The sequence below is a fragment of the Lonchura striata genome, chromosome 25 (assembly GCF_050655825.1).
Source record: "Lonchura striata isolate lonStrDom1 chromosome 25, ASM5065582v1, whole genome shotgun sequence".
Taxonomy (NCBI): domain Eukaryota; kingdom Metazoa; phylum Chordata; class Aves; order Passeriformes; family Estrildidae; genus Lonchura; species Lonchura striata.
The window spans coordinates 3,277,833-3,301,632 of record NC_140727.1 but is presented as its reverse complement, the minus strand read 5'-3'; the positions used below and the strand labels follow the sequence as shown (position 1 = coordinate 3,301,632).

Genomic DNA, 23,800 nt, shown 5'->3' with positions numbered 1-23,800 from the left:
CCCTTTTTTTGGGGTCTCATGCCCCATTTTTGGGGTCCCTTTTTTCCCCCATTTTGAGTCCCACCCTCTACCCTTGGGATCCCCTTTTTCCCCCATTTTTGGGGTCTCCTCTCCCCTTTTTTTGGGGGTCCCATCCCCATCTTCAGGATCCTCTTTTTCCCCCATTTTGGGGTTTCATCCCCATTTTTGGGGTCTCCTCTCCCCCTTTTCTGGGGTCTCATGCCCCATTTTTGGGGTCCCTTTTTTCCCCCATTTTGAGTCCCACCCTCTACCTTTGGGATCCCCTTTTTCCCCCATTTTTGGGGTCTCCTCTCCCTTTTTTTTGGGGGTCCCTCCCTCCATCTTCAGGATCCCTTTTTCCCCCTGTTTTGAGTCCCACCCTCTATGTTTGGGATCCCCCTTTTTTTCCCCATTTTTTGGCTATTTCTCCCCATTTTGGGGTCCCAACCCCATTTTTGGGGTTCCTTTTTTCCCCCATTTTGAGTACCACCCTCTATGTTTGGGGTCCCCTTTTTTGGGCTATTTCTCCCCATTTTGGGGTCCCATACCCCATTTTTGGGGTCCTGTTTTCCCCCCATTTTAGGTTCCCACCCCCATTTTTGGGGTCCCACTTGAAACCCCCCACATTTGATATTCTCCCCCTCACCCCAAACCCATTTTCCCCCCCTTTTCCCATAAAAACCAACCGGGGGATTTTCCCAAATTCCCGTTTATTACCCAAACCCCCCCGAAACGACCCCAAATCCCGCTGGGAATTTTTTTTGGGGGGGTCAGGACACCAAGACCCCCCCGGGGCCCCCCTTGCCCCCCTCGGGGCCGTCCCGGGGCGCAGATTTGGGGTCGTCCTCGCCCACCAGGCGGATGTTGTGGCGTTCCCGAAATTCCGACAGCTCCCGGCCCTTGGCCTGCAGCTGCTGCGCCAGAGCCTCGATCAGCTTGGAGATCTGGGGAAAAAAACGGGGAAATTGGGCAAAACGGGAAATGGGGGAAATGGGGGAAAAGAGAGAGGCTCGGTTAGATTGGAGATTTTGGGGGAAAAACGGGGAAATTGGGAAATATGGGAAATGGGGGAAATGGGGGAAAAGAGAGAGGCTCGGTTAGATTGGAGAACTAGGAGGGAAAACGGGGAAAATGAGAGAAAAATAGAAAAAAAGCAGGGGAAAAATCTAGAGAGTTTTTTTGAGGTGGTCCTAGGAGATTTTTTGGGCTTCCCCCATTGGATTTTTATGGGATCCCAGCGAGATTTTGGGGTTCCCATTGGATTTTCACGGGATCCCAGCGGGGTTTTGGGGTCCCAGCAGGTTTTTGGGGTTCCCATCGGATTTTTATGGGATTCCAGCGGGGTTTTGGGGTTCCCATTGGATTTTCACGGGATCCCAGAAGAATTTTGGGGTCTCAGCAGGTTTTTGGGGTTCCCATTGGATTTTTATGGGATTCCAGCGGGGTTTTGGGGTCCCCCTTGGATTTTTACGAGATCCCAGCAGGATTTTGGGGTTCCCATTGGATTTTTACGGGATCCCAGTGGGGTTTTGGGGTCTCAGCAGGATTTTGGGGTCCCCATTGGATTTTTACAGGATCCCAGAGAGATTTTGGGGTTCCCATTGGATTTTCACAGGATACTAGCAGAGTTTTGAGGTCCCCATTGGATTTTTACGAGATCCCAGCAGAATTTTGAGGTCCCAGCATGTTTTTGGGGTTCCCATTGGATTTTCACGGGATCCCAGCAGAGTTTTGAGGTCCCCATTGGATTTTTACGGGATCCCAGCGGGGTTTTGGGGTCCCAGCAGGGTTTTGGGGTGCAGACCTGCTCCCTGTTGCTCTCCAGCGCGGGCAGCACCTCCTTGACCGTCCTCTCCACCAGCACCCCCCCGACCATGCGGAAACACTTCCGGGTGGGATCCACCTCCCGCAGCGTCTCGATCACCAGCCTGGGCAGCACCCCAAATCTGAGCCCCCCAAATCCACCCTGATCCACCCCAAATCCATCCTAAATCCACCCTGATCCACCCCATATCCTGAGGCCCCCCTAAATCCATTCTGATCCACCCCAAATCCATCCTAAATCCACCCTGACCCACCCCAAATCCATCCTGACCCACCCCAAATCCACCCTGACCCACCCCAAATCCATCCTGATCCACCCCAAATCCACCTCAAATCCCCCCAAATCCTGAGCCACCCTAAACCCATCCTAATCCACCCTAAATCCCCCAAATCCCAACTCCACTCCCCCAAATCCTGACCCCAAATCCCAAACCCCAGCCCCACACCCCAAACCCCAAATCCCAGCCCCACACCCCAAATCCCAGCCCCACACCCCAAACCCCGCACCCCAAATCCCAAATCCCAGTCCCAAATCCCAAATCCCAGCCCCACACCCCAAACCCTGCACCCCACACCCCAAATCCCAAATCCCAGCTCCACACCCCAAACCCTGCACCCCACACCCCAAACCCCAGCCCCACACCCCAAATCCCAAACCCCGCACCCCAAACCCTGCATCCCACACCCCAAATCCCAGTCCCAAATCCCAAATCCCCAGCCCCACACCCCAAACCCCGCACCCCGCACCCCAAACCCTGCACCCCACACCCCAAACCCCAGCCCCACACCCCAAACCCTGCACCCCACACCCCAAACCCTGCACCCCACACCCCAAATCCCAAACCCCACACCCCAAACCCCAGCCCCTGCACCCCGCACCCCAAACCCTGCACCCCACACCCCAAACCCTGCATCCCACACCCCAAATCCCAAACCCCACACCCCAAACCCTGCACCCCACACCCCAAACCCTGCACCCCACACCCCAAATCCCAAACCCCACACCCCAAACCCCAGCCCCTGCACCCCGCACCCCAAACCCTGCACCCCACACCCCAAACCCTGCACCCCACACCCCAAATCCCAAACCCCACACCCCAAACCCCAGCCCCTGCACCCCGCACCCCAAACCCTGCACCCCACACCCCAAACCCTGCATCCCACACCCCAAATCCCAAACCCCACACCCCAAACCCTGCACCCCACACCCCAAACCCTGCACCCCACACCCCAAACCCTGCACCCCACAGCCCAAACCCTGCACCCCACACCCCAAACCCTGCATCCCACACCCCAAATCCCAAACCCCACACCCCAAACCCTGCACCCCACACCCCAAACCCTGCACCCCACACCCCAAACCCCGCACCCCACACCCCAAACCCCACACCCCACACCCCAAACCCCGCACCCCACACCCCAAACCCCAGCCCCACACCCCAAACCCTGCACCCCACACCCACGTGTGCTCGTTGAGCTCCAGCTCCAGCTCGGCCGCCTTGGAGGCCAAACCCCGCTGGTCCTGCCGCAGGCGGTTAAAGCGCGACACCACCTGCGCCACAAACTGGGATGGACTGGGAGCAACTGGGATGGGCTGGGAGGGACTGGGATGGACTGGGAATGGATTGGGAGGGACTGGGAATGGACTGGAACACACTGGGAGGGACTGGGAATGGACTGGGAGCGACTGGGACGGGCTGGGAGGGGCTGGGAATGGACTGGGAGGGACTGGGAGAGACTGGGAATGGACTGGAAATAGACTGGGAGGGACTGGGAATGGACTGGGAAGGACTGGGAAGGACTGGGAATGGACTGGGAATGGACTGGGAGGGGCTGAGACGGATTGGGATGGACTAGGAATGGACTGGGAGAGACCGGGACCAACTGGGACGGGCTGGGATGGACTGGGAATGGACTGGGAGGGACTGGGAATGGACTGGGAGCGACTGGGACGGGCTGAGACGGATTGGGATGGACTGGGATGGACTGGGAATGGACTGGGAATGGACTGGGAGTGGACTGGGAAACGCTGAGAGTGACTGGGAATGGATTGGGAGGGACTGGGACTGACTCGAAGGGGCTTGGAAGGGAATGGACTGGGAGGGGCTGGGAGGGACTGGGAATAGACTGGGAGGGACTGGGAATAGACTGGGAATGGACTGGGATGGGCTGGGATGGAACTAGGAATGGACTGGGAGGGACTGGGACCAGCTGGGAGGGGCTGGGAATGGACTGGGATGGACTGGGGTAAACTGGGAACAGGACTGGACTGGGAAAGGCCTTCCTCACTATCAGGGGCCCCTCCCCGTTATCAAAGACCCCTCCCCCACTTTCAGAGACCCCTCCCCGTTATCAGGGACCCCTCCCCGTTATCAGAGACCCCCCTCACTCCCCAGCCCTCCGCTCCCACAGTCCCCCCCCTCCTCCCCGTGCCCCCCTCACTCCCGGTGCCCCCTCCCCACCTCCCGGTGCCCGCTGACCTGCTCGGCGCTCAGCCCCTTCCCCGCCGGGGCCGCCGCCGCCCGCCCCTTCCCCGGCTCCGCCATCTTGCCCCGCGCGCCCCCTCCTCTTCCGGCCCGCGCCGCGCGCGCCGCGCCGCCACTTCCGGCCGCCATCTTGGGCCCGGGTGAGGGCGGCGCCGGCGCCATCTTGAGTGAGGGCAGAGTGCCTGAGGGGGGGAAATTTCGGCCGGGAATGTGCGGGAATGGGGCGAGAAAAGGGGAAAAAGTGGGGGGGGAAGGGGGTCTGGGGTGGGGGAAAGGGGGTTCGGGGTTCGGGGAGAGCGGAGGTGTGGGGAGTTCGGGGGTTTGGGGGACTGGGGATAGCTGGGGGCGGCGGGGGTGGGCGGTTTTTGGGCTGTGTGAGGCGGTCCGGGGTAGTTTTGGGAGTGTTTGGGGGGGTCTGGGGTAGTTCTGGGGGGTCAGGGGTAGTTTTGGGAGTGTTTGGGGAGGGTCTGGGGTAGTTTTGGAGAGTATTTGGGGGGGTCTGAGGTGTTTTTGGGGGTGTTTGGGGGGGTCTGGGGTAGTTTTGGGGTGGTCTGGGGTAGTTTTGGGAGTGTTTGGGGGGGTCTGGGGTAGTTTTGGGGGTGTTTGAGGCAGTTTTGGGGGGTTTGGGGCAGATTTGGGGTGTTTGGGGTAGTTTTGGGGCGTCTGGGGCAGTTTTGGGGTGTTTGGGGCAGTTTGGGGGGTTCTGGGGCAGTTTTGGGGGTGTTTGAGGCAGTTTTTTGGGGGGCTGGCGTACTTTGGGATCAAAATTGGGGCAGCTCAGGGGGAACTGAGGACTTTTGGGGGGTCGGGGGCAGTTTGGGGTCACACCTGGGGTTAGTTTGGGGCAGTTTTGGGGGTTCCAGGTTCCCCCCCCAGCCCTGTGACCCCTCCCCAATTTGGGGTGTCCTTCCCCCCCAGGCTGAGGGTGGCCCCCCGGGCCCTGCTGTGCTGCCCCCCGAGAGCCTCGAGAGCCCCCCAGAGCTCCAGCAGCACGGGCAGGTACCCAGGGAGACCCCAAAAACCCAGGGGGACCCCAAAAATCCCATGGGGACCCCAGATACCCTGTGGGGAACCCCCAAAACCCCAGGGGGACCCCAAATACCCAGGGGGACCCCAAAAATCCTGGGAGAACCCCCAATCCCCATGGGAACCCCAAAGACCCCGTGGGGACCCCAAAGACCCCGTGGGGACCCCAAAAACCCTGTAGGGAACCCCAAAAACCCCAGGGGGATCCCAGATACCCCATGGGGACCCCAAATACCCTGTGGGGAACCCCAAAAATCCCATGGGGACCCCAAATACCCTGTGGGGAACCCCAGAAATCCCATGGGGACCCCAAATACCCTGTGGGGAACCCCAAAAAGCCCAGGGGGGCTGAGGGTGACCCCGGGGGTGACCCCAGGTGTGTGTGTGTGGGGGGGGGGGTTCAAGGGTGACCCTGCTCCCCTTGGGGTCACCTGGGGGTGTCCCTGTCCCCAAGGGGGTGACTGCAATCCCTTAGAGGTGTCCCATGGGGTGATCCCAGTCCCTGTGAGGTGCCCCTGGTGTCCCCAAGGACAGCAGTGTCCCCTTGGTGTCCCCAGGGACTGCAATGTCCCCTTGGTGTCCCCAGGGACAGCAATGTCCCCTTGGTGTCCCCTTGGTGTCCCCTTGGTGTCCCCAAGGACTGCAATGTCACCTTGGTGTCCCCAGGGACAGCAATGTCCCCTTGGTGTCCCCAGGGACAGCAATGTCCCCTTGGTGTCCCCTTGGTGTCCCCAAGGACAGCAATGTCCCCTTGGTGTCCCCTTGGTGTCCCCTTGGTGTCCCCAGGGACTGCAATGTCCCCTTGGTGTCCCCAAGGACTGCAATGTCCCCTTGGTGTCCCCTTGGTGTCCCCAGGGACAGCAATGTCACCTTGGTGTCCCCTTGGTGTCACCTTGGTGTCCCCAGGGACAGCGGCGTCCCCCTGTCCCTGACACGGCAGTGTCCCCAAGCCCGTTGGTGTCCCCCTGTCTCTCACCTGTCCGTGTCCCCAGACCCTTTGGTGTCCCCCTGAGTCCCTCCTGGTGTCCCCTCCCCACAGCCCCGCGGCCATGGCAGAGCCCCCAGACCCGCCGGTGTCCCCAGACCCGCCGGTGTCCCCAGAGCCGCCGGTGTCCCCAGAGCCGCCGGTGTCCCCGGCCCCGCCGGGCGGGCTGGTGGCGGTGGCGCAGGTGACATCCACGGCGGACAAGGAGCACAACTGGCGGCAGTGCTCGGCGCTGGTGCGGCGCGCGGCGGCCGCCGGGGCCCGCGCCGTGTTCCTGCCCGAGGCCTTCGACTTCATCGGGGACAGCGCCCAGCACAGCCTGGCGCTGGCAGAGCCCCTGCACGGGGACACCGTGGGGCGCTACCGCCGGCTGGCCAGGTGGGCACAGCGCCGTGGCACCGGGGTGGCACCGGGGACAGCGGGGATGGCACCCAGGGACAGCGAGATGGCACTGAGGGACAGTGCCGTGGCACCGGGGACAGCGGGGGTGGCACCCAGGGACAGCGAGATGGCACTGAGGGACAGTGCCGTGGCACCGGGGACAGCGGGGGTGGCACCCAGGGACAGCGAGATGGCACTGAGGGACAGTGCCGTGGCACCGGGGACAGCGGGGGTGGCACCCAGGGACAGCGCCGTGGCACTGAGGGACAGTGCCGTGGCACCGGGGACAGCGGGGTGGCACCCAGGGACAGCGCCGTGGCACTGAGGGACAGTGCCGTGGCACCGGGGACAGCGGGAGTGGCACCCAGGGACAGCGGGGTGGCACTGGGGTGGCACTGGGGACAGCGGGGTGGCACTGGGAGGGGCACCCAGGGACAGCGGGGTGGCACCCAGGGACAGCGGGAGAGGCACCCAAGGACAGTGGGGGTGACACCAGGGACAGTGGGGGTGGCACCAGGGACAGCGAGATGGCACTGAGGGACAGCGGGGTGGCACTGGGGTGGCACCCAGGGACAGCGGGGTGGCACTGGGGTGGCACCCAGGGACAGTGGGAGAGGCACCTGAGGACAGTGGGGGTGGCACCAGGGACAGCGGGGTGGCACCGGGGTGGCACCAGGGACAGTAGGAGAGGCACCTGAGGACAGTGGGGGTGGCACCAGGGACAGCGAGATGGCACTGAGGGACAGCGGGGTGGCACCAGGGTGGCACCCAGGGAATGTCCCTTTGTGTCCCCAGGGAATGTGGCGTGTGGCTCTCCCTCGGTGGCTTCCACGAGCGCGGCGAGGACTGGGACAGCACCGGCCGCATCTACAACTGTCACCTGCTGCTGGACAGCTCAGGTGGGACACGGCTCCCTGTCTGTCTGTCTGTCCCCAACCCTCCCTGTCTGTCTGTCTGTCCCCAACCCTCCCTGTCTGTCTGTCTGTCCCCAGGCGCGCTGGTGGCCGCCTATCGCAAGCTGCACCTCTTTGACGCGGCGCTGCCAGGGGCGCCGGCGCTGCGTGAGAGCTCCTTCACCAACCCCGGCCGGGAGCTGCTGCCCCCCGTCGACACGCCCGTGGGCAAGGTACGCTCCCCCGCTGGCCCCGAGTGTCCCCGAGTGTCCCCGAGTGTCCCCAAGTGTCCCCTGCCTTCGCTGATCCCCGGGGTTCCCAAAAAATCTTGAGGCTGGCCGTGTGCCGCAGCCGGCGCTTCCCAGAGCTGGCCCTGCCCTGACCCTTTACAGCCCTAAGGACTGACCCCACAGTGCCCAGGGGTGTCCTTGGGTGTCCCCGAGTGTCCCCAGGTGTCCCCAGGTGTCCCCAGGGTGTCCACAAGTGTCCCCTGCCCTCAATGACCCACGGTATTCCCAGAAAAAGCTGGAATTGGCCATGTGCTACAGGCTGTGGGTCCTGACCCCTGATCCTCCCCATGTCCCCAGGGTGTCCCCAGTGTCCCAATGTCCCCAGGGTATCCCCAATGTCCCAATGTCCCCCAATGTCCCCCAATGTCCCCAATGTCCCAATGTCTCCAATGTCTCAATGTCCCCAACGTCCCCGGTGTCCCCAGCTGGGGCTGGCCGTGTGCTATGACCTGCGCTTCCCGGAGCTGGCCCTGTGCCCAGGGTGTCCCCAGGGTGTCCCCAATGTCCCCAATGTCCCCAACGTCCCCGGTGTCCCCAGCTGGGGCTGGCCGTGTGCTATGACCTGCGCTTCCCGGAGCTGGCCCTGTGCCCAGGGTGTCCCCAGGGTGTCCCCAATGTCCCCAACGTCCCCAATGTCCCCAGCTGGGGCTGGCTGTGTGCTATGACCTGCGCTTCCCGGAGCTGGCCCAGGCCCTGCGCGGGGCCGGCGCCCAGATCCTGACCTTCCCCTCGGCCTTCACCGTCCCCACCGGAGCCGCGCACTGGGAGGTGAGGGGACACCCCGGGGGGCTTGGGGACACCCCGGGGGGCTTGGGGACACCCCGGGGGGCTTGGGGACACACCTGGGGGGTTGGGGACACCCCTAGAGGGCCTTGGGGACACCCTGAGGGGCTTGGGGACACCCCGGGGGGCTTGGGGACACACCTGGGGGGTTGGGGACACCCCGGGAGGGGAGTGGGGACACTCCAAGGGGCTTGGGGACACCCCTGTCCCCTCAGGTGCTGCTGTGTGCTCCCTGTGCCCCCATGGGTGCCCCCACTGCCCCCTGGGTGCCACCACTGTCCCCTGGGTGCCTGCGCTGTCCCCGCAGGTGCTGCTGTGTGCCCGTGCCCCCTGTGCCCCCCTGGGTGACACTACTGTCCCCTGGGTGCCCCCTGGGTGCCACCACTGACCCCTGGGCGCCCGCGCTGTCCCTCAGTGCCACCACTGCCCCCTGGGTGCCCCCGCTGACCCCTGGGTGCCACCACTGACCCCTGGGTGCCCCCGCTGACCCCTGGGTGACACGACTTCTCCCCTGGGTGACCCCGCTGCCCTCTTGGTGACACCACTGACCCCTGGGTGCCCCCGCTGCCCCCTGGGTGCCACCACTGACCCCTGGGTGCCCCGCTGAGCCCCGGGTGCCCCCGCAGGTGCTGCTGCGTGCCCGCGCCATCGAGTGCCAGTGCTACGTGGTGGCGGCGGCGCAGAGCGGGCGGCACAACGCCCACCGGGCGTCCTACGGCCACTCACTGGTGGCCGACCCCTGGGGCACCGTGGTGGCGCAGTGCCACGAGGGCCCGGGGCTGTGCCTGGCACACATCGACCTCGACTACCTGCAGCAGGTGCGCCGCAACCTGCCCGTGCACGGGCACCGCCGCGGGGACGTCTACGGGGCGCTGCCGGGGACAGCGGGGACAGCAGGGACAACGGGGACAGCAGGGATAATGGGGACAGCAGGGACAGCGGGGACAACGGGGACAGCGGGGACAGCAGGGACAATGGGGACAGCAGGGACAGCGGGGACAGCGGGGACAGCGGGGACAGCGGGGACAATGGGGACAGCGGGGACAGTGGGGACAACGGGGACAGTGGGGACAGCAGGGACAATGGGGACAGCAGGGACAGCGGGGACAGCGGGGACAGCAGGGACAATGGGGACAGCGGGGACAGCGGGGACAGCAGGGATAATGGGGACAGCGGGGACAGCAGGGACAATGGGGACAGCGGGGACAACGGGGACAGCGGGGACAATGGGGACAACAGGGACAATGGGGACAACGGGGACAGCAGGGACAACAGGGACAACGGGGACAGCAGGGATAATGGGGACGGCGGGGACAGCAGGGACAATGGGGACAGCGGGGACAGCGGGGACAGCAGGGACAATGGGGACAGCGGGGACAGCGGGGACAGCAGGGACAATGGGGACAGCGGGGACAACGGGGACAACGGGGACAACGGGGACAATGGGGACAACGGGGACAACGGGGACAACGGGGACAGCAGGGATAATGGGGACAGCGGGGACAGCAGGGACAATGGGGACAACGGGGACAACGGGGACAGCTGGGATAACGGGGACAACAGGGATGCCAGAGACACCGGGGACAACGGGGACGTGAAGGGGACATCGGGGACAACAGGGACAATGGGGACACCAGGGGCGTGACGGGGACAGCGGGGACAATGGGGACAGCAGGGACAGCGGGGACAATGGGGATAACGGGAATGCCAGGGACACCGGGGACGTGAAGGGGACAACAGGGACAATGGGGACACCAGGGATGTGACGGGGACAATGGGGATAACGGGGACAACGGGGACACCAGGGACGCCAGGGACCACGGGGACAATGGGGACACCGGGGACGTGACGGCCGCATCCGCTCGGGAGTGGCACCGGGTTTGCTTTTCTGGCCCCAAAACGGAATGGCACAAAATGTCCTGCTGTTCTTTATTGGGGGTCCCAAATCTGCCCCAAACCTGTATCAAATCAGCCCAAAATCAGCCCCAAATCTGCCCTTTTTGTCCTCAAAATGAAATGGCACAAAATGTCCTCCCTGCTCTCCTTTTGGGGTCCCCACTCTTTTTTGGGGTCTCAATTCAGCCTCAAATTTGCTCTAAATCTGCATCAATTTAGCCCAAATTTGACCCTGAATCTGCCCCAAATCTGCCCCTATTCATCCCGAAATTTCCTTCTATTGAAATTTGAAAAATACAAAAAATCCCCGGAAATGACCCCAAAGTGTGGAGGAATTTTGGGATGGGAGGGACTGGGGACAACCCTGAACCCTCCAAGTGCTGGGTGGAAATGGGGAGAAAACGGAGGAAAACGGGAAAAAAACTCCATCCCTGTCAGGTTTTGGGGGAAATGGGAATTTTTTGGGAGGAAAACCAAGGATTTGGGGAGGAAAATGGGAATTCTGGGGGAAATTTCCATTTGCTTTTCGCCGTTGTTTTTAATGGATATAAAAGAGAGGAAAAAAACCATGGAAAATACAAGGAGGGGGAATTTGACAAAGGAAAATGAGGAATTCTGGAATATTCCACAGCCCCAATCCCCCAAATCTCAGCGTGTCCCTCAGGTTCTTAAAATGAGATTTTTGCCCTTTTTTTGGTCACTTTTAATGGATACAAAAGAGGAAAAAAAAAAAATCATGGAAAACACGAGGACAAAGAAGAATTGATGAGGAAAGTGAGGAATTCTGGAATGTTCCGTCCTTCCAATGCTTCCCACACCTCAAATCCCCAATTCTGAGTGCACCAATGGGATTTTGGCCTTTTTGCTGCTGTTTTTAATGGATGAAAAAGAACAAAAAAACGGGGAAAAATCACGGAAAACACAAGGGAAAGGAGGAATTGACAGGGGAAAATGGGAATTCTGGAATATTCCATTATTCCTGGGCTCCAAAATCCCAGCGTGTTGCACTGAAGGGATTTTGGTGTTTTTGTTGGTGTTTTTAATGGATAAAAATAAAATAGGGAAAAAACATGGAAAACACAAGGAGAAAAAGGAGGTAAACAGGAAAAAACAAGTAGTTCTGGAATATTCCACATCCCCAAATCCCAGCCTGTCGCACCAATGGGATTTTTGCCTTTTCATCACTGTTTTTAATGGATACAAAAGAAAAAACGGGAGGGAAAATCCATGGAAAACACAAGGAGAACCCATCAGGAACTCCAAATCCTGGAATATCCCACACCTCCAATCCAGAATATTCCAAACCTGAAATCCCCAATTCCGACGGCACTGCACCAATGGGGTTTATCCATGGATAAAAAATAGGGAGAAAACGTGGAAAACAAAAGAAGGAGGAGGAATTAATAGGAAAATCCAAGGAATTCTGGAATATTCCACATCCCCAAATCCCAGCCTGTCGCACCAATGGGATTTTTGCCTTTTGATCACCGTTTTTAATGGATACAAAAGAAAAAACGGGAGGGAAAATCCATGGAAAACACGAGGAGGAGGAATTCTGGAATATTCCACATCCCCAAATCCCAGCCTGTCGCACCAATGGGATTTTTGCCTTTTGATCACCGTTTTTAATGGATACAAAAGAAAAAACGGGAGGGGAAATCCATGGAAAACACAAGGAGAACCCATCAGGACCCCCCCAAAAAAGCGCCAAATCCCGAAATCCCCCGAACCTCCAACCCTCCCCAAATCCGTGAGCGCGTCGGAGTGGGTGAGAAAGGGGGGCAAAAAAACCCCAGGAAATCCCAGGAAAAAAAAACCCAACAGAACAACTGGGGATGGATCCCTCAGGGAGCCGTGTGGAGCATCAAGTTCCTGAGGAGTTTCTGGCGGCCCAGCTCGTAATCCTCCTCGTCCACGTTGACCAGCAGCTTGATGGCCTCGTGGCCCACGGCCTGTTTGAGCGAGTCCGTGATGAAGACGCCCTTGAGGGCTTCCAGGAGGGAGCCGTTGATGTAATCCCGCCAGAAGGCGTCGAGGTAGGTGAGCTCCGAGAATTTGATGTCGCAGATGATGGAGCCCAAATCCCGGGATTTGAGGATGGTGTTGGCCTGGTTGAAGCGCTCGAATTGGCGCTCCAGAGGGTCCTGCTTGTTGGAGAAGACGTTGCCGTGCAGGGCCGAGTCGTGCTGGCAGTACTCGGCGCGCACGCGCAGGCGGATGTCTGCGGAGCGGGGAGGTTAGGGGGGGTCCGGAATTCCCAATCCCAGATCCGATCCCGGTCCCAAACCCTGCGTGCTGCAGGGATCCCAATCCCAAATCCGATCCCGGTCCCAAACCCTGCGTGCTGCAGGGATCCCAATCCCAAATCCGATCCCGGTCCCAAACCCTGCTCGCTGCAGGGATCCCAATCCCAAATCTGATCCCGGTCCCAAACCCTGCGTGCTGCAGGGATCCCAATCCCAAATCCTGATCCCAGTCCCAAACCCTGCGTGCTGCAGGGATCCTAATCCCAAATCCTGATCCCGGTCCCAAACCCTGCTCGCCACAGGGATCCCAATCCCAAACCCTGCGTGCTGCAGGATCCCAATCCCAAATCCTGATCCCGGTCCCAAACCCTGCGTGCTGCAGGGATCCCAATCCCAAATCCTGATCCCAGTCCCAAACCCTGCGTGCTGCAGGGATCCTAATCCCAAATCCTGATCCCGGTCCCAAACCCTGCTCGCCACAGGGATCCCAATCCCAAACCCTGCGTGCTGCAGGATCCCAATCCCAAATCCTGATCCCGGTCCCAAACCCTGCTCGCTGCAGGGATCCCAATCCCACGTTCCCAATCCCAAATCCTGATCCCAATCCCAAACCCTGCTCGCCACAGGGATCCCAATCCCACATTCCCAATCCCAAATCCTGATGCCGGTCCCAAACCCTGCTCGCTGCAGGGATCCCAATCCCAAATCCTGATCCAATCCCAAACCCTGCGTGCTGCAGGGATCCCAATCCCAAATCCTGATCCCGGTCCCAAACCCTGCGTGCTGCAGGGATCCCAATCCCAAATCCTGACCCCAATCCCAAATCCTGACCCCAATCCCAAACCCTGTGTGCTGCAGGATCCCAATCCCAAATCCTGATCCCGGTCCCAAACCCTGCGTGCTGCAGGATCCCAATCCCAAATCCTGATCCCGGTCCCAAACCATGCTCGCCGCAGGGATCCCAATCCCAAATCCTGATCCCAGTCCCAAACCCTGCGTGCTGCAGGATCCCAATCCCACGTTCCCAATCCCAAACCCTGCTCACCACAGGGATCCCAATCGCACATTCCCGAATCCCAATCCCAAATCCTGATCCCAATCCCAAACCCTGCTCACTGCAGGGATCCAAATCCCACGTTCCCAATCCCAAATCCTGATCCAATCCCAAACCCTGCGTGCTGCAGGGATCCCAAATCCTGACCCCAAATCCCAATCCCACATTCCCAATCCCAATCCCAATCCCAACCCCGCTCACCGCAGGTCTGTTTCTCCTTGGGAATCCCAATCCCACATTCCCGATCCCACATTCCCAACCCCGACCCCGCTCACCGCAGGTCTGTTTCTCCGTGGGGATCCCAATCCCGATCCCACATTCCCAATCCCACATTCCCAATCCCACATTCCCGATCCCACATTCCCAACCCCGACCCCGCTCACCGCAGGTCTGTTTCTCCGTGGGGATCCCAATCCCGATCCCACATTCCCAATCCCACATTCCCAATCCCACATTCCCGATCCCACATTCCCAACCCCGACCCCGCTCACCGCAGGTCTGTTTCTCCGTGGGGATCCCAATCCCGATCCCACATTCCCAATCCCACATTCCCAATCCCACATTCCCGATCCCACATTCCCAATCCCGAGCCCGCTCACCGCAGGTCTGTTTCTCCGTGGGGATCCCAATCCCGATCCCACATTCCCAATCCCACATTCCCAATCCCACATTCCCGATCCCACATTCCCAATCCCGAGCCCGCTCACCGCAGGTCTGTTTCTCCGTGGGGATCCCGATCCCGATCCCACATTCCCAATCCCACATTCCCAATCCCACATTCCCAATCCCAATCCTGACCCTGCTCACCGCAGGTCTGTTTCTCCATGGGGATCCCAATCCCGATCCCACATTCCCAATCCCATTCCCAACCCCGACCCCGCTCACCGCAGGTCTGCTTCTCCTTGGGGTCGGGGGTCGCTGACTTCCGCCGTTTCCGTTGGCTCCCGAGGAGGCTCCGGGCCCGGCCCGGGCGCTTCGGGCCCAGCTGGGCCCCCCCCGGGGGGCAGCACAGGGACGGGTGGGGGGCAGGCACTGGGGCAGGGGGCAGGGTGGTCAGTGACCCCAAATCCATCCCCAGAGACCCCAAATCCACCCCAGAGACCCCAAATCCATCCCAAATCCACCCCAGAGACCCTAAATCCATCCCAGAGACCCCAAATCCACCCAGGGAACCCCAAATCCATCCCCAGAGACCCCAAATCCATCCCAGAGACCCCAAATCCACCCCAGAGACCCCAAATCCATCCCAAATCCACCCCAGAGACCCTAAATCCATCCCAGAGACCCCAAATCCACCCCAGAGACCCCAAATCCATCCCAAATCCACCCCAGAGACCCCAAATCCACCCCAGAGACCCCAAATCCATCCCCAGAGACCCCAAATCCACCCCAGAGACCCCAAATCCATCCCAAATCCACCCCAGAGACCCCAAATCCACCCCAGAGACCCCAAATCCATCCCCAGAGACCCCAAATCCACCCCAGAGACCCCAAATCCATCCCAAATCCACCCCAGAGACCCCAAATCCATCCCAAATCCCACCCCGGGGGCAGCACAGAGACGGGTGGGGGGCAGGCACTGGGGCAGGGGGGTCAGCGACCCCAAATCCACCCCAGAGACCCTAAATCCATCCCAGAGACCCCAAATCCATCCCAGAGACCCCAAATCCATCCCAGAGACCCCAAATCCATCCCAAATCCACCCAGGGAACCCCAAATCCATCCCAAATCCACCCAGGGAACCCCAAATCCATCCCAAATCCCTCCCTGGAGGTGACAATGACCCCAAAAGTGACAGTGACCCCGAAGCTGTTGATGGCCCTAGAGGTGACAATGGTCCATTTGTGACGGTGACCCCAAAAGTGACAATGACCCCATTTGTGACGGTGACCCCAGGGGTGACGATGGTGACAATGTCCCCATTTGTGACGATGGTGACAGTGACCCCATTTGTGACAGTGACCCCAGGGGTGACGATGGTGACAATGTCCCCATTTGTGACGATGGTGACAGTGACCCCATTTGTGACGGTGACCCCATTTGTGACAATGGTGATGGTGACCCCAGGGGTGACGATGGTTACGGTGACCCCATTTGTGACAATGGTGATGGTGACCCCAGGGGTGATGATGGTGACAATGTCCCCATTTGTGACAATGGTGATGGTGACCCCAGGGGTGACAATGGTGACAATGTACCCATTTGTGATGATGGTGACAATGTCCCCATTTGTGACAATGGTGACGGTGACCCCATGGGTGACAATGGTGACAATGTCCCCATTTGTGACAATGGTGATGGTGACCCCAGGGGTGACGATGGTTACGGTGACCCCATTTGTGACGATGGTGACAATGTCCCCATTTGTGACAATGGTGACGGTGACGCCATTTGTGACAATGGTGACAGTGACCCCATTTGTGATGGTGACCCCATGGGTGACAATGGTGACGGTGACCCCATTTGTGATGGTGACCCCAGAGGTGACAATGGTTACGGTGACCCCAGGGGTGACAATGGTGACAATGTCCCCATTTGTGACGATGGTGACGGTGACGCCATCGGTGCCGGCGGCCCCGCGGCGGGTACCTGATTTGTGGGGGTGGCCCAGGCCGGGCGCGGTGCCCCCGGGCGCGCGGGGGGTGACGTAGCGGATGGACGTCTCCTCCAGGTACTTGTCCACCAGGTCCGGGCACACTGCCAACACAAACGGGTACCGCGTGGCACCGCGGCGGCACGGGGATGGAATTGCAAATGGCACTGGGAAATGGCACTGGAATGGCACTGGAATATCATGGGAATGGCACTGGGATGGCACCGGAATGGCACTGTGATGGCACTGGAAAGGTACCAGGAATGGCACCGGGAATGGCACAGGAATATCATGGGAATGGCACCATGATGGCACTGAAATGGCACTGGAAAGGTACCAGGAATGGCACCGGGAATGGCACTGGGATGGCACCAGGATAGCACCGGAAAGGTACTGGGAATGGCACCGGGAATGGCACAGGGAATTGGCACAGGAATGGCACCAGGATGGCACCGGGAATGGCACCAGGATGGCACTGGAATATCATGGGAATGGCACCGTGAATGGCACAGGAATGGCACCAGGATGGCACTGGAATATCATGGGAATGGTACTGTGATGGCACTGGAAAAGTACCGGGAATGGCACTGGAATATCATGGGAATGGTACCGTGATGGCACTGGAAAAGTACCGGGAATGGCATGGGAATGGCACCGGGTTGGCACTGGAATGGCACCAGGGATGGCACCAGGATGGCACAGAAATGGCACTGTGATGACACTGGAATGATACTGGGAATGGCACTGGAAAGATACTGGGAATGGCACTGGGATGTCACACGAGTGGCACTGGGATGACACTGGAAATGTCACAGGGATGGCACCGTGATGGCACTGGAAAGGTACCAGGAATGGCAGCGGGTATTGTCACAGGAATGGCATTGGGATGGCACCAGGGATGGCACCGGGAATGGCACAAGAATGGCACCAGGATGGCACTGGAATATCATGGGAATGGCACCAGGGATGGCACTGGGATGGCACCGGGAATGGCACAGGAATGATATTAACCGTAATATCGCAATATATCATGACAGGAACTCACCGGGGCGCCGCCGCTCGAGGCTGACGCAGGTCAGCACCTCATGGTGGGTGAGGCGTGACCCCGATACCCCCACACACCGTGACAGTGACCCCATATGTCACGATATATCATGATATATCATAGCACCTCATGGTGGGTGAGGTGTGACCCCGATACCCCCACACACCACGACAGTGACCCCATACATCACGATATATCACGATATATCACAGCACCCCAAGACAGGTGAGGTGTGACCCCGATACCCCCACACACCGTGACAGTGACCCCATATATCACGATATATCATGATATATCACAGCACCCCATGACGGGTGAGGTGTGACCCCGATACCCCCACACACCGTGACAGTGACCCCATATATCACGATATATCACGACATATCACAGCACCTCATGGCGGGTGAGGCATGACCCTGATACCCCCACGCACCACGACAGTGACCCCATATATCACGATATATCACGATATATCACAGCACCCCATGACGGGTGAGGTGTGACCCTGATACCCCCACGCACCACGACAGTGACCCCATACATCACGATATATCACGATATATCACGATATATCACGATATATCACAGCACCCCACGGCGGGTGATGATGTGACCCCGATACCCCCACGCGTTCGCCATACATGGGGTCACCGTCGTGGCGCGTGGGGGTATCGGGGTCACCCCTATCGCGACGTATCGCGCCGTATGGCTCACCGGGGCGCCGGCGCTTGAGGCTGACGTAGGGCAGCAGGTCGTGGCGGGTGATGATGCGCAGGAGCTGCAGCAGCTGCCGCAGGTTGCTCTCGTCGCAGCGGCCCTGCCGCTCCAGGGCCAGCAGGAAGTCGCGGCCCGAGCGGATGCGGCCGCGCTCGGCCTCGTCCAGCACGTCGACGAAGAGGAAGGAGAGCACGCGGACGTCGCGGTGCGTCAGCTGCGCGCCCACGATGTCGAACATGCGGTGCAGGGAGTACAGGCCCTGCTCGCGCTCGCCCGCTTCCTCGGGCCACGGCGAGGAGAGGCCGGGAGCGGTACCGGCAGCGCGCTTCCGGCCTGCCATGGGGACCTGGGGACAGACACGGGGACAACGGACACGCGGTCAGTCGGATGTGGCACTACCGGCACCGGCAGCGCGCTTCCGGCCCGCCATGGGGACCTGGGGACAGACAGGGACAACGGACACGCGGTCAGTGGGACATGCGGACACGGGGACAACAGGACACACGGTCAGTGGGACATGGGGACAATGGGACATGGGGACACGCGGTCAGTCGGATGTGGCACTACTGGCACCGTTGGCCCGCCATGGGGACCTGGGGACAGACACGGGGACAACGGACATGTGGTCAGTGGGACATGGGGACAGTGGACACGAGGTCAGTGGGACATGGACAATGGGACATAGGGACAGTGGGACAACAGGACATGAGGACAAAGGGACACGGGGACAATGAGACACGCGGTCAGTCGGATGTGGCACTACCGGCACCGGCACCATGCTTCTGGCCTGCCATGGGGACCTGGGGACAGACACGGGGACAATGGACACGTGGTCAGTGGGACATGGACAATGGGACATGAGGACAGTGGGACATGGGGACAGTGGGACACGGGGACAATGGACATGGGGACAGTGGGACACGGTCAGTGGGACATGAGGACAGTGGGACATGAGGACAGTGGGACACGGTCAGTGGGACATGGGGACAGCAGGTGCAGACCCTGCACGGCTGGCACTGCCATCCAGCGGGATCCCGACCCCAATCCCAGGAATTTTCCATTGGAATCCACTCAGGATCCTGACCCCAATCCCGGAGATTTTCCAATGGATCCGACCCCAATCCCAGGGGTTTCCCAATGGATCCCGACCCCAATCCCAGGGGTTTCCCAATGGATCCGACCCCAATCCCAGGGGTTTTCCAATGGATCCCGACCCCAATCCCAGGGGTTTTCCAATGGATCCGACCCCAATCCTGGGGATTTTCCATTGGAATCCACTCAGGATCCTGACCCCAATCCTGGGGATTTTCCATTGGAATCCACTCAGGATCCTGACCCCAATCCCGGGGATTTTCCAGCGGGATCCCGACCCCAATCCCAGGGATTTTCCATCAGGATCCCGACCCCAATCCCAGGGATTTTCCAGCAGGATCCCGACCCCAATCCCAGGGATTTTCCAGCAGGATCCCGACCCCAATCCCAGGGATTTTCCATCAGGATCCCGACCCCAATCCCAGGGATTTTCCAGCAGGATCCCGACCCCAATCCCAGGGATTTTCCAGCAGGATCCCGACCCCAATCCCAGGGATTTTCCAGCAGGATCCCAGCCTCATTCTCTGCATTTTTCCATCAGGATCCTGACCCCAATCCCAGGATTTTCCCTGGGATCCTCCCAAACAAAGGGAAAACATCGGGATCACGCCAGGAACCCCCCACCCACCCCCAATTCCCAGCACGGCCACACCCAGCTCCTCTCCAAGGAGGAAATTCCCAAAAAATCCCTGGAAAAAACAACCTGGCCCCGGCTCCAGGGGCTGAAACAGGAATAGGAAGCACCTGGTGCCGTGATCCCGATCTTTTTTAGGGAGTTTTCCTTAAAATGTCTCCTTTTTCCCCGAATTTGGGTGGTGAATTTTACAAAAATCGGGAAAAATCCTTGGATTCGTCAGCACCAACTCCCCTGGAATGATCCCGGATTGTTTTCCTGCCATGGAAACCAGAAAAAAGCTGGAATTTGGCTGGCTGAAAATCCAAAGAAATCTGGGAAAATGGAGGTTTTATGGAAGTGCTGACCCCTGGGAAGGAGGAATTTTGGGGATTAGCCTTCCCAAAAAATCCACAAAAATTGTTAAATTCGCTTCCAAGCAGGGAATTCCGGCCGTGGGGGAGATCCCGAGATTCCCACGGTTCCCAAAATCCCAAAATCCACAGGGGTGGGAGGCGGAAATCCCAAAAAATCCACAGATTTTCCTCAGGAAGGAGCGGGAAAATCTCCCAGAAAAAGACGAGGATCCCAAAAAATCCCTCGGAAAAATCCCTCCCACCCCACTCCGGAGGCTTTTCCCAGGAAGAGAATTCTGGGAGCGTTCAAAGAATTTCGGGATCAACGGGAAAAACGAGTTCCTGGAGCTTCCCAGGGCTCAGCCCCACGGGATCCCCGCGGATATTTTGGGATTTTTCCCACTAAATCCAGGCCAGAATTCCACATTATCCCAGAAAATCCCGGCTTGGGCAGGGAGAAAAGGCCCAAATCCCAATTTTTTAGGTGAATTTTCCTGGGAAAATGGACACGAGGGAGACTCCAGGTGAACTTTTCCTCTCCAATTCCCAAACAACTGGGGAAAAAGTCCACAAAAATTTGGATAAATCCTGAATTTTCCACTTTTTTTTCGGGTGAATTCCCCTTCCTAAATCCAGCAGGAATTCCCAAAAATCCGTTCCCAGCCCCAATAAATTGGATTTCTGGGAAGATGAGGAGCTCCAGAGGCTGGGAAAGGGAGGAGGAGGAGGAAGAGGAAGCTCCTGGCAAAACATCCCATGGAAAACCGGCTCTTCCAGGGGCTGGAATTTGGGAATTTGGGAATTCCCACCCCTGGAACCAGCTGGGAAGGTGGGAATTTAATTCCTGAGCGGGTTCAGCTCCAATCCACGGCTCCTGAATAATCCCAAATTGCTGCCAAAAGCCAAAATTCCAAGGGATTCCCAAGGATTCCTGGGGCTCTCCTGGGTGGGGAGAATTCCCAGTAATTCCAGGAGAATAATTCCAGGAGAATTCCCAATAATTCCAGGAGAAGTGGCTGGGGCAGGGAGGGAAATCCTGGGATGCTGCCCCAGCTTCTGGAGCTTCCCTGGATCCCTCCTGAGCCATCCCCAAATTCCCTGGATCCATCCCAGACCTCTCCAGATCCATCAGGAGCCTCTGGATCCATTCCTAAAATTCCCAGGATCCATCCCAGCCCTCTCCAGCTCCATCCCAAACACTTCTGGATCCATCCTGACCTTCCCTGGATCCACCAGGAGCCTCTGGATCCACCTCAAACTTCCCTGGATCCATCTTGAACCTCTCCAGATCCATCCTGACCTTCCCTGGATCCATCAGGACCCTCTGGATCCATCCCAGACCTCTCCAGATCCATCCCAAACCCCTTTAGATCCATCCCAAACATCCCTGGATCCATCCTGGCCTTCCCTGGATCCACCAGGAGCCTCTGGATCCATCCCAAACTTCCCAGGATCCATTCCAGACCTCTCCAGATCCATCCCAAACCCCTTTAGATCCATCCCAGACTTCCCTGGATCCATCAGGACCCTCTGGATCCATCCCTGGATCCATCCTGAGCCCCTCTGGATCCATCCTGACCTTCCCTGGATCCATCCCAAACTTCCCTGGATCCATCTTGAACCTCTCCGGATCCATCAGGACCCTCTGGATCCATCCCAAACACCTCTGGATCCATCCTGAGCTTCTCCAGATCCATCAGGAGCCTCTGGATCCATCCCTGGATCCATCCTGAGCTTCTCCAGATCCATCAGGAGCCTCTGGATCCATCCCAAACTCCTCTGGATCCATCCTGACCTTCCCTGGATCCATCCTGAACCTCTCCAGATCCATCAGGAACCTCTGGATCCATCCCTGGATCCATCTTGAACCTCTCCAGGTCCATCAGGAACCTTTGGATCCATCCCAGACCTCCCTGGATCCATCCTGAGCCCCTCCGGGTCCCAAATCCCAAACCCCAATCCCTAAACCCCCAAAATCCCAAACCCCAAATTCCAAATTCCCAATCCCCAAACCCCAAACTCCAAATTCCCAATCCCAAATCCCAAAAATCCCAAACCCACCTCAGCCGTGGATTCTCCTCAATCTCCGATCCTTTTTTTGTCGTTTTTTCTTCTTTTTTTTTTTTTTCCCTTCTCCTGGATTTTCCTTTCCAAAAAATTCCCCGAAACCCACCCCCACCCCCTCCAAAAAAAAAAAAAAAAAAAAAAATATCCCAAATTTCCAGCGGCGGCCGCAATTCCAGAGGCCGGGATCGCTGCTCAATCCTTACCGGAAAACACCGGAATTTCCCCCCCCCCAGAAAAAACCCTTTTAAATTATTTTTAATTCCCTAATTAATAATTTACGCAGGAAAAGCCTTTAAGCCATTCCCGGTTAGAGGGATTCCGAGGATCGCGGATTTTTTTGCTCGTTTTAAAGCAAAAACCGCAAGAAAAAACCCCAAAAAACCTCGCTGGGCTGAGGAAATATTTGGAATTTCATCCCGTTCCTCCCGGCGCCTCGAGTCCCGGGATTTTCCCAGCGGAAAAACCGGGAAAAGCGCTCTTAAATTAACGAAAAAACATTAAAAAAAAAAATTCACAAAAAATTCCGATTTTGCCTGAAATCGGCTCCAAATTCCAGCCAGCACCGGCGGCACCGGGAGGCTCCTCCCGTTAACGGGCCCGGTTCGAGCCAGAAAAGCTCCGGTGAAGCCCCGGTAAGGCCGCGAACGGCGCCGCCGAGCCCCGAAAAGCCGCGGGGAGGCCCCGGTGAGGTCCCGGTAAGGCCCCGGTAAGGCCGCGAACGGCACCGCGCAGGCCCCGCGTCTCCCCCGGGGAAGCTCCGGCGGCGGCAGCGTGGCGAGGAGCGGCGGGGGGAGCGGCGGGGCCCCCCCTGCGGCCCGGCCCGGCCCCGGTGAGCGCGGGGGCCCCTCCCGGCCCCTCCCGGCCCCTCAGGGCCGGCCCAGCCCCGGCGCCGCCATCTTGGCTCCGTCCCCCGCTCCCCGCTCCCCGCGGGCGGCTCCGCCCTGACGCAACTTCCGGCAGAGCGAGGCCGCGCCCCTTCCCCTCTCCCGCGAAGACACGCCCACATCCTGGCAGCCGCGCGCCACGCTGCGGCTTCACGCCCATAGGGGAACACGGGGAGGGCGGCGCCATGTTGGGTGAGGGCAATATGGTGGGTACATCCGGGCTAGCGCTGTCGGCTTCAGCGCTATCGGTTAGCACGCGGCGGGAGCCATCTTGAGTGAGGGCAGCCTGGCAGCGCGTGGCGGCGCGGGCGCCATCTTGGAAACCGTGAGGCGGAGGCGCCGCCATCTTAACTAAGGGCAGGCCCCGGGGTGGGGTTTGAGGAGATTTTGGGGTTTTTGTTTTTTTTTTTTTTTTGCGAGTGAGGGAAGGGGGGGAGGAGGAGAGGGCGGCGACAAGGAGGCGACAATGAGGGGGGGGGGACAGTGCCACCGAGCGCTCCCCGCCCCCACACGGGTGGGGCGCATCACCTTTGCCCCTTGCTGGGTGGGGAAACTGAGGCAGGGCGCGT

At 59.3% G+C, this 23,800-nt stretch overlaps 3 protein-coding genes across 7 annotated transcripts; 1 reads left to right on the top strand and 2 right to left on the bottom strand.

Annotated features, from left to right (window-relative positions):
• Positions 1 to 693: 693 nt before the first annotated feature.
• PFDN2 (prefoldin subunit 2) lies at positions 694 to 4,378 on the bottom strand. Its single transcript, XM_085560659.1, has 4 exons — positions 4,305 to 4,378; positions 3,288 to 3,376; positions 1,805 to 1,928; positions 694 to 944 (listed from the first exon to the last, which is right to left on the bottom strand). The coding sequence occupies exons 1-4, from the start codon at positions 4,368 to 4,370 to the stop codon at positions 771 to 773; spliced, it is 453 nt and encodes a 150-aa protein (XP_085416785.1). The 5' UTR covers positions 4,371 to 4,378; the 3' UTR covers positions 694 to 770.
• A 70-nt stretch (positions 4,379 to 4,448) lies between these two features.
• On the top strand, positions 4,449 to 22,448 carry NIT1 (nitrilase 1). The gene is made up of 8 exons (XM_085560645.1): positions 4,449 to 4,520; positions 5,229 to 5,309; positions 6,376 to 6,699; positions 7,498 to 7,601; positions 7,695 to 7,828; positions 8,528 to 8,653; positions 9,295 to 9,486; positions 19,853 to 22,448. Coding segments are annotated over exons 1-8 (1,194 nt in total). The 5' UTR covers positions 4,449 to 4,518; the 3' UTR covers positions 20,084 to 22,448.
• On the bottom strand, positions 11,083 to 22,460 carry DEDD (death effector domain containing). 5 transcript variants are annotated; one of them, XM_085560647.1, is made up of 5 exons: positions 22,342 to 22,460; positions 18,217 to 18,565; positions 16,454 to 16,648; positions 14,750 to 14,896; positions 11,083 to 12,785 (listed from the first exon to the last, which is right to left on the bottom strand). In XM_085560647.1, the coding sequence occupies exons 2-5, from the start codon at positions 18,557 to 18,559 to the stop codon at positions 12,409 to 12,411; spliced, it is 1,062 nt and encodes a 353-aa protein (XP_085416773.1). In that variant the 5' UTR covers positions 18,560 to 18,565; positions 22,342 to 22,460; the 3' UTR covers positions 11,083 to 12,408. The 5 variants fall into 5 exon arrangements, with proteins under 5 accessions (XP_085416773.1, XP_085416774.1, XP_085416776.1 ...); XM_085560648.1 differs by having other exon boundaries at positions 16,454 to 16,561; XM_085560650.1 differs by lacking the exon at positions 14,750 to 14,896.
• Positions 22,461 to 23,800: the final 1,340 nt, after the last annotated feature.